The 15,692-nt window shown below is 37.8% G+C and overlaps 1 protein-coding gene across 1 annotated transcript in view; it reads left to right on the forward strand.

The window, feature by feature from the left end:
- The window catches only part of col2a1b (collagen, type II, alpha 1b), a 45,672-nt gene that overhangs the window by 16,115 nt on the left and 13,865 nt on the right, over positions 1–15,692 (forward strand). Inside the window, 22 exon segments of the mRNA XM_034139086.1 lie at positions 522–575; positions 1,795–1,848; positions 1,945–1,998; positions 2,171–2,215; positions 2,338–2,391; positions 2,689–2,733; positions 3,343–3,396; positions 7,121–7,219; positions 7,497–7,541; positions 8,030–8,128; positions 8,292–8,345; positions 8,648–8,755; positions 8,983–9,036; positions 10,523–10,621; positions 11,803–11,856; positions 12,934–13,032; positions 13,323–13,376; positions 13,890–13,943; positions 14,228–14,281; positions 14,451–14,504; positions 15,075–15,119; positions 15,216–15,314. Coding sequence (XP_033994977.1) covers positions 522–575; positions 1,795–1,848; positions 1,945–1,998; positions 2,171–2,215; positions 2,338–2,391; positions 2,689–2,733; positions 3,343–3,396; positions 7,121–7,219; positions 7,497–7,541; positions 8,030–8,128; positions 8,292–8,345; positions 8,648–8,755; positions 8,983–9,036; positions 10,523–10,621; positions 11,803–11,856; positions 12,934–13,032; positions 13,323–13,376; positions 13,890–13,943; positions 14,228–14,281; positions 14,451–14,504; positions 15,075–15,119; positions 15,216–15,314 — 1,431 coding nt within the window.

Genomic DNA, 15,692 nt, shown 5'->3' on the forward strand with positions numbered 1-15,692 from the left:
GATGAAAGGCGCTATATAAATTAAAGTTATTATTATTATTATTACATAAATATTTACACAGTGTGACATTACACGTAAGGGTAGTACTTATAAAGTCAATCACAGTGTCTTTATTATGAATTGATATTATCGGCCGTTGTTAGTGCCTTCATATTTTTACAAAGTAAACTTAATTATTCTATTTCAATGCCCTACCATTTTGTATCTGAATATGTTTTTCAACATTAAGTTGTTCTGGCCCTATTTTATTTATTATAAGAGAAGAGATCCTCAGTCAGTCTGCTTAATGCTTTTTCTAAAGTGTTACAACAAATTGACATACATATTGCTTATTTACCCGACTCATCAGGGATCATAGAAATCAGAATGTAATTCATTGGGTTAGCCACATGATGGCAGCACCCATGACATTACACAATGTGCCCACTAGGAGGGCTCACACTCACCAGCATCAACTACACTTATAAAGTACCTACCAAATTTGAACTTTTTTTTAACTTTTTTTTCTGTTTCTGTTTTAGGGTGAGGCTGGCAAACCTGGCAAATCAGGTGAACGTGGACCTTCTGGACCTCAGGTGAGTTTTCTCAAATTGTTTCTGTTTTTAAAGTACTGAGTAGTTTGCTAAAGACGAGTCTTACATGACATACTGTTAGGTTGTACTCTGTTTGTCTTTCTGGTGACCAGCAACCAGTCTTGTAATGGACCTGATCTGGGGGAATTGCAGAATCTCTACCTGAATATGTATACTCTATAAGGATTCAGTTATATTGATACTGTTACTTCACAATACACTGGTAAACTGCCAGTGTACTTGAAATGTTTAACTTTACAATGATTGTACAAAAAAGCAGCTCTCAAATCTGCAATCTCAAAGATTGTGATTAGAGAGTTCGATTACTTTATTGATAATTAAAGGTAGGGTAGGTAAGTTTGAGAAACCGGCTCGAGATCGCTAGAATTTGAAAATACACAACCGGAGAAAATCTGCCACTTCCTTACAGAGCCCCTCCTCCAACACACACGAACGCACACATGACCAATGAGGGCACGAGATAAGTTTGTGCACAGATGGAAGGCTGACAGGCAGGTAGGCCATCCAGTTATTTTAGCCGGGCCGGCTAAAATGATTGGTCGTGCTTTTTACAGTATTACGGCTTCCACAGATGACATTTTTTTATGGATTTTTTGTCAAAGCACTTAAGATATTCATTGCTATCGGGATGTTAAGAGCATTCCATGGAATATAACAAAAAGTGTATCTCGAGCCGGTTTCTCAAACTTACCTACCCTACCTTTAAGTTATGAGTTACGTTAATCATCCCAAGCCAAAAATCAGAAATGTTTTTTCTCCCATAATCATAATAATAATAATAATAATAATAATAATAATGGGTTCCATTTATAAAGCACTTCATATTTGATTTCAAATCCCGAAGTGCTACAAGCAGTGAGCATGAACAGTATAAATAGACATTACACAACACGGTAGAATTAATAAAAAGCAATAAAAAATAAATAAAAGGGTGGTAAAAAGGTCTACCTTTTGCCATGTGGCCAGTATTAATTTGACCTAAAACTGGACCGGTATTTTTTCCATGTAAATAGATAAGCTAATATAAATGACTGCTTTAAAAATGGATTAATGTATTGGGGTAAATAAATCCTGATTCAATCTGTCCCTCTGGGTCCCATCAAGTGGAAGAAATCTTGATAGCACAATAATTGTATATCCTCACCTTCTTTCCCTCTGCTGTATATTAATCCTCTGCATCACCTCTCCTCTTGCATCTCAGGGATCTCGTGGATTCCCAGGAACTCCTGGCCTGCCTGGCATCAAGGGACACAGAGTAAGTGTGTTGGTCGTTTATTAATGATCCCCAGGAAAATGAGATGGTTGTTATTATTTTTCTAACTCTGCAATGTCTCTCTGCTCTTTCTTTTAGGGTTATCCAGGTCTTGATGGTTCTAAGGGAGAAACTGGAGCTGTTGGGTCTAAGGTAGGATTTCTTTTTTTTTTACACACTGTAATAAAAGTTAATTAAGGAACTGCTTTACTGTTTGTATGTCTAATCTATATGTGTTGGCAGTGGTGAAAGTTACCACGATAATAGACTGTTATTGAAGGTTGCCTTGACATACTAACAGTCAAATATATCTTCCTCTCTTTAGGGAGAGTCTGGTTCTTCTGGAGAGAATGGCGCTCCCGGACCAATGGTGAGTCATTCTAGATTACAATAACAACATGTGACAACAAGTAAAATGTCTAAAGATCCAGTCTTTGATATAAGGGTGAACTGATTGTAAAGGTTATATTCTCTTCTCCCTCACCTACATAGGGACCACGTGGTCTGCCTGGTGAGAGAGGCCGTCCTGGACCCAGTGGAGTTGCTGTGAGTGTCGACTTCTTATCTAAAATGTATCATCAGAATTACAGCAGATGGATTAGATGCTTCACTTTGCAATATCAAACCCTAACTCTGTCTACCACAGAGTTAGGGAGCATGTTCTCAGAGTATACTGTAATTTAAAGGAGTTATTTTACTAGGCCCTTGATGATAATAGCAATATAATTTAGTTGTTAATCTCAATTATGTCATTGTCATTTGTCCCAGTACTTATGCCGTGTTTCTTTAATTTGTAAAACAATGTTTTGATGCAATGTAATGATTATGTATTGTTTATTTCAGGGTACACGTGGAAATGATGGCTTGTCCGGTCCTGCTGGCCCCCCAGTAAGTATTGTTTTTAGTCCCATTTACTTCATTTTCATCCTTTAGTTTGTCATTAAGTAAGAAATACTAGAGATACCAATCGATCAGCCACAGGCTATGACAGCTCACCGTCCATATCAGTTATATATCCAATTTACTGGCGGTTCAATTTAAACACGTGCCACACAATGGTTTTACATTGAACATACATGTAACAGACAGTCAAGTTACTGCGACTCACACCAATATCATGTTGTTTGGTTGGTGTTCTTCAATGGGAGTGAAGAAGACATCAAACTCACAATTTGTAATACCTGGTAAACTGCCAGTCATGAGAATAGGTCATATAGCTTGATGCCGTTTTCAAGAACATGTCAAGTAATTTAAAAGTCAATGGATTCTTATGAACATTATAATTGAACTTGAATCATCCATGAAAGAAAAGTTCTGAAAATAAGTACGCAGGTCAGACTCTTAAGAAATAGAAAATAAGAATTGGCCGAGAAAATTGTAATTAGTGCATCTGTAAGATATACAGCTTATGAATCGATCCCCATTTCCTGATACACACAACCAGGATGTGTCAGTTATATATAGCCGAGCTGACTGACTGTATTCCCCTCTCTGTAGGGACCCGTCGGCCCCTCTGGAGCTCCAGGCTTCCCTGGCTCTCCTGGTACAAAGGTAAGTCACAAGTTACCTATATTACCTAAAAATTACTCACCTTTCCTGTTGTGTTTATTCTGTGAATGACATTAAGTAACTGGATCTGTCACTTCCTGTCTTTGAGAAAACTAACATGCCAACTTCCTTCTTCTCTACAAAAGCAAAGTTAGGCATATGCAAAAATGTGGATTTGAATTTTGTATATTCAGAAGAATGATTTATTGAATCAAATAAAGTGAATATTTAAAAAAGAAAAAGGGAGTACACAGCTCAGGGAGTATATTGTGGGGACAAGTTGAAATGCTTAGGTGAAATAGGAGAAGCCAGTGCTGCATTGAAAAGTGCTTTAAGCCTCCATCTGTGTGGAAAATTAAGGAGGAGGGGGTTCTAAAGTGTTATTCTCCCGCTCCCACTCTCACTTACTGTCTTTTTCTTCTTTTCTCTCTCTGCTTTCCATCTGATTTATTACTCCTGCATGGCAGACAGGCTCAGCTCTGTGCTCGAGGGCCCAGTTCTGGTGGTTTGCTTTCTTCAAGCCCCTTGATAGTTAGGGAAATCTTTCAGGAATTAGAAATGGAGTATCTCTTTACAAAATCCAAGAGTTTCCCTTGAAATAATCAAGGCTAAGCTAGGCTCAAGATGTGAAATGTGTGTCTGTGTGTGTGTTTATGTATTGTATCAACTTACATTCATAAACACTGAGTCCTAGAGTCTGTGAACCTGTGTGTGAATGTGTGTCTTTGTGTGACTTCATTATAATATTCTAGGAAGGGTCCCATGGGGAGGAATGTTAAAACTCTCATTATGTGTTATGGTGTTGTACCTTCAGGAGCCTGAGAGCTCATGAAATGTAGCCTTGTGTTTTCCTCTCTGAGCATTATGAGCTAAATTAAAAAGGACCCAAGACTAACACAATAAAAAGCTAGCAATACAAAAACAACACACTAATTGTAAACTTCGACTCAATAAACCGTGCTGTTGCTGAAATGAAAATATAAAACTAAGACAACTTTTACCCAGCTCCAATTGAAATTCTGCATTGTATTCATAAAAGCCAAGCTATCAGCTCTAATATGCGAAGAATTGTTTCCATGACCTTCCATAAAACTGACAGATGTTTCTTCTGCTGTCCTTTAATTCACCTTAGTTTCAGTGCCAGTAAAATATTGGCCTTGAAAGTGGAAAAATGTCAAAATATGACATCACAATTTTCTGTAAACACTCTGTTATGTCATACTATCGAGTCTGCAAAGTCTGCAAAGTCTACAAAGCTGCAGCAATAGAAAAAGAATTCCATTCACCAGCATACAAAAACTGTAAACCACATTTGTGGTTAAACCTCTGGATATTTTAATACTGAGGGCCTGCAAAACATTATGAACCTGGGTTTGGATTAGGGCTGCTACTAATGATTATTTTCATTATCAATTAATCGCTTTGTCTATAAAATGCCAGAAAAAACTGAAACATATATAAGATATATAAAAGGGAAAGACAAGAAAGTATTCATATTTGAGAGTCTGAAAACAGCATGTTGCATATTAAAAGAAAAAATTGTTGTTCAATCAATTATCAAAAAAGTGTGTGAATAATGTTCTTTTGATAGGCTTATCAATAAGACAACAATTTGTATTGCTACACTTTGGACAGCACACGTATACAAAGGAAAGAACAGCAATGACAAGACAAACAACATATAATTGTGTTGATTTAAATGCTACTAGTGCATACGCGATAAACTATGTAAAGGTGTTCTGTGTGCAATGTTTTTAGGCTAGATAATATGCTATAATTTAATTTTAGTCAGCCAAGTTACAGAATAATTATGTTTACCTCATCAATACAATTCTAAGCAAATATAAATAGATCTAAATACATCAGCAAGCCAAGAGTTATCATAACTTGTTCAAGTATCTTATTATGAAAAAGACAGTGCAAAAGATTTAAGATTGGCAATTATCCAATGCATAAAACATAAAACAGCACAATGTTGATGTAATAAGTGTACAAAGAACAACAAAGTTACACCTCAAAGTAAGATCTTACATAAAACATGAAATATGCCTCTATTGTTAAAATTAAAACGACATGTGAGGAAAATACTGAAAAAGCCATGTGTGTTAAATGTTAAATTACTGCTAATTTACTCCCATAATTATTTTCCTCCAGTTATACTATAACTTTATTTACTCCAATAATTATTTGAGAAATAGTTATGGGAGTACATTTGCTGGGTGCAAGACAACAGTGATGGGATGTCACCAAAACAACAGCAACATGGAGGAAACATGCCACAAAAACCAAACCAGCCAACAACACCTCAACACAACAGCAACTAAAAGAAAAATGAGCTTTGCAACTGCAAGGAATACATTCAATATTAATACCAAATAGTAAGAGGTAGGCTACTGCTGATGAAAGCCATTTAAGAGATTAGCAGCCAGCAGCAGAAGCTAGCAAACGGGAGCAAACATCTGCGACGGGAAACGCACAAACTCTGGCAAACAGACATCAAATTTCACATCAATGAATTGTTACAGTAAAGAAGGAAAATAGCCTTACTCAGTCTGGTGAAGTGAAGCAGAGATACCCATGGAGAGTGTTCAAAGTTTCACCGTCCAAAACTGTCAACAAAAGTCAGCAGGGAAACTCAGCTTCAGGTAAACACCGGGGTTGAGTCAAAGTTTGTTAGCGGTCGATATGTGTGTCATTTTAACGTATACACTGCGTGAAATGGAGCGGCGTTTAATGTAGATAACCATGGATGCATTGGATAACATTAAGGTGTTGACCAGATCGTGGTCTCAGCAAGAGAGATGATTCATTCCCTTCAATTTAGCTAAACCGCCATAATGGACTTGGCGGTTGGATAGCTTGTTTGTGAAATGCACGGCCATATTGTAGGTTAGCATTAACTGTTCATAAGAGTTAAGCTAGCTAGCCTGCTAATACTCCCCGGGTCATATGTGCTACTTTTCTGTATGTTATGTTCTATAATTAGAACTCATATTAAAAAAAGACTGTTAAAATTAAGCTAGCAAAAAAAAAGTGGACACTAACATCAGCGAATAAACTTCAAGTGTGAAAGTGAAAGCTCAAACTACAGTGAAAGTGGGCCTTGTCAGTTTTTTTTATTTAATATAGGATTATTACTGTTGTATTCATTATGTATGCATCACTTTATTACTGTAGTCAACTATGGTATAGTACAGAATTTCCACATTAAGTATTTGCCTGATTCATCTGTCTGTGTTATTTATTGCCAAGCAAAATGTATAGGCCAGGCCTACTTCACTTCTTGGTTTAGTATTACACCTCCATCTTTTAACAGAGTGCACTTTGTTATTCTTAATCTGCTCTTAAAATATTTACAATTTCAGGGTGTCTTTGATTGATTTTCTGTGTTGTCTTTATGAATGTCTTGCTAAGGTTTTGTTGCCATTATAAGTTATTTTACTTAAAATGAAAAGGCATTTTCATATGTTATGGCATGGTATTAACACTCATCTGACTGCCCACTGGCAGGTAAAGTTATCTAAAGTACCCTCTTTAAGTTTTTTATGTTTTTAAATGTATCAACATTTCCCACAGTCCTACAGTACAGATTGTTCATTTTTAAAGCCTTTTTTGGGGGGTGTTTTGGGATTTGTCTGATTACCAATTATTATATTCAATTCAACTTTCCAGGATCTTTGCTTTTATATTAATTTCCTATCATCTCTTTCATCCCCTTTGCTATCAGGGAGAAGCTGGTCCTACTGGTGCTCGTGGACCTGAGGGTGCTCAGGGACCCCGTGGAGAGTCTGGCACTCCTGGATCATCCGGACCATCTGGCGCTTCTGTAAGTGATGCTATAAACATGTATCTATCTAAATGTAGTTTACTAGCCCTTGCCCATTTTTACGTAAAAGAAAATAAATGTTTTAAAAATACACAGTATTTTGTGACAGGGCAACTTTAGTATTTTTCTTTCAGATGATTGATGCTGCAAAAAAGATTGTTATTGACAAAATATTCTAACATTGAGGATCAGACTGTAACTCCAGTAACCATAGCTTAATCAGGAAAAGTTATAATTTGTACAGTCTATTCACTTGTTTTGTCTCTTTTATCTACAGGGAAACCCTGGAACTGATGGTATCCCTGGATCCAAAGGATCAGCTGTAAGTTTAAAACGCTTAATTGTCTGAATTTAAACTGATAAACACCTACTGCAGATATTCCTAATCAACCATTATGTATTAGAGGTGTTGGGGCCTTTTTTAAATATCACTTTCATGTCTTCATTAATTGTCTTTTTAAAAGACATAGAGTTTTTATTGTATCAAACATGTACTACATTTAAGATCACCACACTATAGAATGCACAGTTTTGGGCTTGAGTAACATTTTTAATTCTAATTTCACTGTTACATGACCGGCACAAACTCCCTTTGAGCTTGTGAGTAAGTATGATTCAAACCTGCAGTTGTAGCCACTGATGCTTTTAAAGTGCTAATTGATGGCACTTAAAAATGGTGCCTTATTTACAGCAAGCAAAGGAGGAGTAACTATAAAAATGACACTGACATGTCATTTGATAACAGTCAAATCAATGGTAGTAAATAGAAGACTTCACCCATTGACTGATGTCATGTCTCTTCCTCTGTAGGGTGCTCCTGGTATCTCTGGTGCTCCTGGTTTCCCTGGACCTCGTGGACCCCCCGGGCCTCAGGGAGCAACTGGACCTCTCGGACCCAAAGGAACATCTGTATGTACTCAGTGAAACATTCATTAACCATAGATGACTACTTTAGCACTTTAGGTCCAGTTTGCAATTTATTTTTGCTACTTATTTCGTATTTCAAATAATAACATGTCACAGAAAAGATATAACAACCTGCTGCTCTTTCTGTCTTTTCATTGTTGTTTAGGGAGACCCCGGTATTCCAGGCTTCAAGGGAGAGGCTGGACCCAAAGGAGAATTTGTGAGTTTTCCTTTCTTTAATCTGTCCCTGTATACCCTCATCCAGTTCAAAATCCAAAAAGAGACATTATAAGTGCTTCTTGAATACATTTCTACTGTAGACACGGTATCGAACCAAATGATATGTTTAGATAACATACTTTTAAGATCGAAGAATTGTAAATCAACATATTGTAGATGAAAAACAAATCATATAAACCTAAAGAAATTTGCTTTTTCTTTGTGTGCTGAAAAATACTTTTCTCACATTTAGTCTATGTTTCTTCCTGTAACAATATTTTCTGTGGCGGATGTGTTTTTTAGGGACCCGTTGGTAATCAGGGACCTCACGGCCCACAAGGAGAAGAAGGCAAGCGAGGACCCAGGGGTGAGGCAGGTTCTGCTGGACCACTTGGACCTCCTGGAGAGAGAGTAAGTACCATCGAACTGGTTGAAAACAAGTTTTTTTATAACTTAAGTTATTGTGTAATGCATGGTTACACCGAATCAGAAAAAGGAGTTTCCTCCTATGTTCATTTGTAGTAATAGTTGGTCACCTCCTGTGAACCTGTTTAAGGACCCATATTAGATTCAGTGATTACGGTATTTTTTGGTATATTAATCATAACTCTGAATCTGGTTTTGTGTTTTCTGTGTAGGGATCTCCCGGTAACCGCGGTTTCCCCGGTCAGGATGGTCTGGCTGGTCCCAAGGTAAGTCACACCGCAGTCGCACTTGTTCCTGAGAGATATTTATTTTATTGCTGCTGCAACAGAGAATATGCTCTTGGAGAGAAAATAAACATTTAAGAATCCATAGCAAACAGACCTAGCAGTGGAAAAGAGATATAAGGAAATGTATGTCTCCTTCAATTGAAGCGTCAATAGACACGGGGTAAATCTGCTAAACTGAAAATGTATTGTTTCCATCTGCTGCATATTGCATTTTGAGATTGCTGTTGACAATGTCTTGGTCGAATGTTCTCATTGCTTATTGACCGCTACAGTGAGAAATATCATTTCTGTAGCACCTAGAGAGCAATATAGTACTAGTGCTGCTTAAAAATCGAATTACCACGAACTGTAGATCAATTTTACAATTTCATGTAAAAAATAATAATGATCATCATTACAATCACTACATCATTCATTATAAAAAACTTTAAACAAGTTACAAAGTCATTTGAAAAGACAAAAACTATAAAGAAATGCAAAATAAGTGTATAAGTAATATTGGCAAGTGAGATGAAATGTATGAAATCCTAAAGCACAGCAAAATCATATTATTTAAAGGTCCCATTTCATGCTTTTCCGGTTATTGCATTATTGTATTTTTCATATTTAAATCCATATTTGTAATTAGATATATTTTAGCAATTAGATATATTAGATATAATTCATTATATCTAATAAGTAATTATATATATTTTAGCAATTACAAACCTGAGGTGGAAGTCTATGTTACACTTGGGAATATGGGAATTCGTCATTTGTGACCGCACTGTAGTAAGGGCAAAAAAAAGTGGATGGACATGATTTTGGTAAAATAATTACAGAGATTTTTTAACCCAGTTGTCCATAGTGATCTCTGAAAGATAATTCATATTGTCAGCACATTAACTCATAAAAACTTTCAGAATAAGTGTTGGGCGCTCTCAAGGTTCACTGAACTCACATCAGCAGTCTTAATATTGAGTTAATGAAGAGCATTAGTCTTTTAATTGTTATTGTACAATGCCATGTCTTTTTATGCTGCTGCAACACAAACATTTCCCAACTTGGGATCAATAAAGTACTTCTTATCTTATCTTATACATTTGAAAATAGAAATGATAATTCAACATCACTCATGTATCCTCACTTTCACCTGAGACTCACACACAGGCAGCAGGGACACATGTAACTTCATGTCTTGGCCACCAGATGGCAGCATAGCTCAGAACCACGTCACACACTAGTGACCTAAATGTCCCATATCGCTAAAGCCAGCAACTCATTTAACATTATCTTCCCCAAACCAATTTCATTTATACCTAAATGAATCTGCCAGACTTTAATCTTCTCATTTCCAGCGGGTCAATGAAACTCCTTTAAGCTGTTAAAGAGGAAACTTATTTCCTCAGGGGTTTGAGAATTGAAGTGTCTTCCTCCTTAGTGATTGACTGAGTGTTTTATTATCTCTCTCTTCCTCCGAACACAGGGAGCCCCTGGTGAGCGTGGACCCGCTGGAGCGAGTGGAGCCAAGGGAGCCGGCGGTGACCCCGGCCGCCCCGGAGAGTCTGGTCTCCCCGGTGCCAGAGTAAGCATGTCCCTTACTTATAAACTACCAGAGATGTGAATGTTAATGACTAGAAAATATTTCTAGATGGATAACAATATCACCTTACTTTTTGAAGATGTCATTTAGCTTTGTTACAGGGTTTTGTAATTATTGTAGCGGTCAGCGTTAATACAATACACACCATTTCAGATGTTATCCGTTGTTCATTCTTGTTGCTGAATTTTTTTTCTCAGCTCACCATAGCCTTGCTGTCTTGTAAAAAGGATGAACTTCAAAGGTTTTTCACAAGTTCAAAGCATTTTCAAGAAGCACCACCACATTTTAAGCTCATGACAATTCATTTTTAGATAATGCAATGGGATTTTAAATGTATAATTTAATTTAGGAATTAAGAAGTTCTCAACTTAAATACACTTATTCAACACATTCTTCTTCCTGGTCAAACCTGGCGCCTACATTTCCCACAATGCAACTCACAACAACCAATTCAACAAACAACGGAGATTCGGGTTGTGCTAGAAGCGGCTAATGCAGCATTGAAATACTAACCACATCAGAGATTAGGAGCAAACTACAGAAGTCTAGCAAACTCACTTGTTTCTTACCGCACACCTCCAGATTTTTCCAATTTCCAAACATGTAGTCCTCAGCCCTAACGGACACTGATTTGAGTGACACGTGAGTCAATTTATCAGAATTGTGCAGCTCCCCTTGGAGCCACAAAAGACTTTACACAACTTATTCCACACATGCAGCAGCACTCCAGCAACATCTTTATACAGACTCTAATGAGTTCCCCTAACAAATACAGTTTGTCACAAAAACCCAAACTCACATAACCCTGAGAATATGGTCATAAAAAGTTTCCACTTGACGACTATTGTGCACCCCTGAAGTGATTACATTTCCTAAAAGCAGCACACGAGGTTGTTGATATTTGTATACAGCCACCACAGAGAAAGATTGAAAAAGCCCCTATAGGGAACTGAGCTCCTTCGGAAACCTTAAACCTTAAATACACTAATTTATATTTTACATTTCCATCAGTAGGCGCATGTTGGACACAGGGCCAATCAGAGGTGTACATTCAGTTCCCCAGGGTGCCATATGTTCCCACCTTTTTTTAGCAGGTGCCTGCATAGAAGTGTCTGATGACGCATGTGGATTTAATCTGTGTTTCCATCCTCCCTCTCTCACAGGGTCTGACTGGACGCCCTGGTGACGCTGGTCCTCAAGGCAAAGTTGGACCTTCCGTAAGTGCTCTTTTTTCCATGTTTTTAACCATTTGTTGCATCTTTGTATATCACTTAAAAATAATCGCGCATGTGTGTTGCCTCACACATTATTAGAGGTCGTATGTTCTTTTAATATCACAAACAGAACAATCAGGTAGAGCAGTATCATTTTACCAAAAGTGCTCTCATCAGGTAATGACCCATAAGTGGTTTCATCAAATTAAATTGCAGGAAATGTATCCACCCATTATCCACCAGGCTCATCCCCAGCGGTGTTGGTGTTTCAAATTAGCTCAACTGTCCTATTTTTCAGAGGGACAAAGTCTCACAGTGTAGATTGATTGAGGATTTTTCTCAAATCCACTTAGGCCTGAGTTAACAAGACAGGCTCCTTTTGTTAATCAATACTTAACTGAGTGAACAATTCTATACAACTCTTCACTGAAACCCCCGCAAACTGAATTATGTTCAATGGATTGGGTCCTCAGACGATCGCTAAGTAGCTCTTGCCATTCAAACATAAAGCATTGCAACCCAGTCTTTTCCTGTAAACTCAAAATGGTTTGAAATTAAAGTGTTTCCTTTAAATATTAAAAGGTTTTTATATTGGCTACATGAATATTATTTCCACATTTGTTGTGGCTATATTTAATTCAAAACGTTACAGTTAACTGACAGATTAGGCAGTTGTTTCATGTTGTAATTGACATATGGTCAGAGTGATCACAACGTCGGTTTCCTACTTTACCCCTGTGGATTTTGTTAACTTATTTATTTAGAAGCAAAGGACTTTTCAAGAGTGAGTAACTGTTTTGGGGTCATACTGGACATTTCTCTACTAGATCCCACTCCAAACATCGACACCCAATTATTCCTCTGCATTAAACATCCCCAGTCTGAGTGCATTTTCTCTATCTGGTCCTTACCTTTCACTACCAGACTCATGTTTTACAGCTACCTTTTACTATGTATAATGTTACATAACCACGTGATTGCTCATATTGTATGTTAAACTTAAACAACAAGAATGTTGGTCATCATTTATACTTTTTAAATGGGCTCTGCTAATAAATTATCATTACTTTACGTGACCAGGGAGGTTCTGGTGAGGACGGTCGCCCCGGACCCCCCGGCCCACAGGGAGCCCGCGGACAGCCTGGAGTCATGGGATTCCCCGGACCCAAGGGAGCAACTGTGAGTAACCAAATCAAAAGAATAAATTGTTAATACGTAAACAAGATAAAGGTGTTATCTATACAGGAACGAATGCTTAATTTTTTCATCATAATAGACTTTGGGCCGATAGAACTTGCTTTGTAGTTTTTTTGTCTTCCATACAAAATAAATCCCTGAATCTAGTTCAACGACACCTGGAGTACTGCTGAACAATTTTGCATGATTACATTCACCCTCTCACAACGGGTGCAGGACCAAGGAAATCAGCTCTGTGACTAACCGCTGCTTTTTGTTTCTGTTATGATCAGGGCGAGCCTGGCAAGTCTGGAGAGAAAGGACTGGGTGGAGCTCCTGGTCTGAGAGTGAGTTATTTAACTGTTCTTATTTTTAATAACATATTGGAGTCATCTCACTGACTTCTTACATGTACTGTAATCTCAAAATACAGAAACCATTCAGCTTATATCACCATGTTTCAGAAGGCCTTAATGATGCACCGATTTAAACCTACTCATGAAAATGACGAAATATCGTGGTACATAACAGGAATATACAATATAACTATTTACCTACAAGAAAAGAAGAGTAGCTGCTTAAGTGGGAGACTGTTTTCGGACTGTGATGGTTCACAACCATCATAATGAAAATATGAATAATAATGTAAATAAACCTTCTTTTAGTTGTTTGTTGTGTATTCTCTGGCTACTGTGACTCACAATGTATCTACTGTTAACTCTGTAGTTCAACATCACCATGAGAATCATTTTAGCTGAATAATAGCTATCAGTTGTCTATTTACTTATTTGCATCAGCTTTAACTCAGCTGTTAATATCTATCTATTTGTCTTCCCCCTCTCTCTCCCTCTGTTCCTCAGGGTCTGCCTGGCAAAGATGGAGAAACTGGTGCTGCTGGACCCCCCGGCCCAGCTGTACGTACCTCTATCTCTTCCAAATAGCTTCAACACTGATTCTATCTTTCTCTGCACTTTGAGCCAGCCTTCCATATCTTCCACTTTCAGCTTGTTTTAAAGTGTGTTTCAGTGCGCTAAACAAAAAGAAAGCTTGTTAAACTAAATCTGTATGCCATGACCTGATATCAGAGCAACATCATTCATAAATTGAGCTTAATGTTCCCACCATCTTTAACATCAAGCTATAGTTTGGTTAATAATAGAAGTTGATTGTGATTATGCTTTATGAATGCTCTGTTTAGGGCTCTGCTGGCGAGAGAGGAGAGCAAGGACAGCCCGGACCCTCAGGTTTCCAGGTGAGTTTATCTGCTCAAACCTTTACCCAGGTTACCACCTGTTACAGTAAATCATATTATTTTAACCAAGCAGATTTCTATCCCTTGATGGATCTGTGATGATTGCATATTCATTTCTGACTCAGTGTTTGTTTTTGCTTACCTATTTTTGTTTCTCTCCTGTGCTCAGGGTCTTCCCGGACCTCCTGGCCCCCCTGGTGAGGGAGGCAAGCCCGGAGACCAGGTGAGTGCTTCTTTTTGGCAAAATTAAGCTTATAAAGTCACATTAACTTTGTGGAAATACCAGCATTGTTCTGTCATAGGTTTGAATCAGAGACCATAAAAGTAATTTGGTTGATGCTGTTCGACGGAACTTACAATATTGTGGATCTTTTTATTTGTAACCTTAACAACAACATTATAATTCTTCTAAACTGTAACTAGGGCATCTCTTTAAAAGAGCAGGTATATTCGACCCGTTTACCTGTGTAAATAAGGGTTACAAATAAATGAATAGGATAGGTTTTTGCTGTACTATCTCAGTAGTGCTTAACATTGTATTCAACTTATGTCCCAAAATGCATTCAACTCTGAGGCTACCCGCAATATTGCTTCATACTGTAAAAGAAAAAAACACGATTTATTTCCACAATAATCTAACCGTTCAGTTTATTTCTTTAGTTTTGTGAGTGAAAAAGTGTAGCCTTGATACTTAGTAGTAGTAGTACTTCTTGTAGTGGCAGCAGTTCTCTCACTCTTTTCAAGCATACATGTCTTAATGTGAAATATATCCCTCCACCTTTTCTCCTTTAAGGGTGTTCCTGGAGAGGCTGGAGCTGCTGGTGCTACTGGACCCAGAGTAAGTTGACTTTCTGTGTTTACCATCACTACTGATTGATCGACTGATTGTCAGACATGCCTCTGATTGTCACTTTGTCATTTTGTCACTGTTCAGGGAGAGCGTGGTTTCCCCGGAGAGAGAGGAGCTGCCGGCCCCCAGGGTCTGCAGGGGCCTCGCGGTCTGCCTGGAACTCCTGGAACTGACGGACCCAAGGTGAGCCCAACATCTGGTCTGAAACCAGGAACACAGATTTTCACATAATGAACAGTCACCACCTGAACTGCACTCATACATTTGGCCAGTACATTCCTATTAAATGCAGCAGCAGCTACACATTAATGTGAGCATGTGATTACATAACGATAAACTAAAGTGTTTGTTAAGTTGAGTTGAGGTGTGTTGACAAGTTGTTATATTTTAACACCCAGATCCTGACATGTCACGTCTGTGGGGTTAGCTGTGTGAGATAGCACCTCTGCTTAGTGTTCCTGAAGGAAATGAAAGGTCATGTTTTAGGTGTTAATTTTGGGGTGTCTGAGGGCACACAAGATGATAAACAAGAGTAGACAGCAAAATATAAGTGTTTGCTTC

The sequence above is a fragment of the Trematomus bernacchii genome, unplaced genomic scaffold, assembly GCF_902827165.1.
Source record: "Trematomus bernacchii unplaced genomic scaffold, fTreBer1.1, whole genome shotgun sequence".
Classification (NCBI taxonomy): Eukaryota; Metazoa; Chordata; class Actinopteri; order Perciformes; family Nototheniidae; genus Trematomus; species Trematomus bernacchii.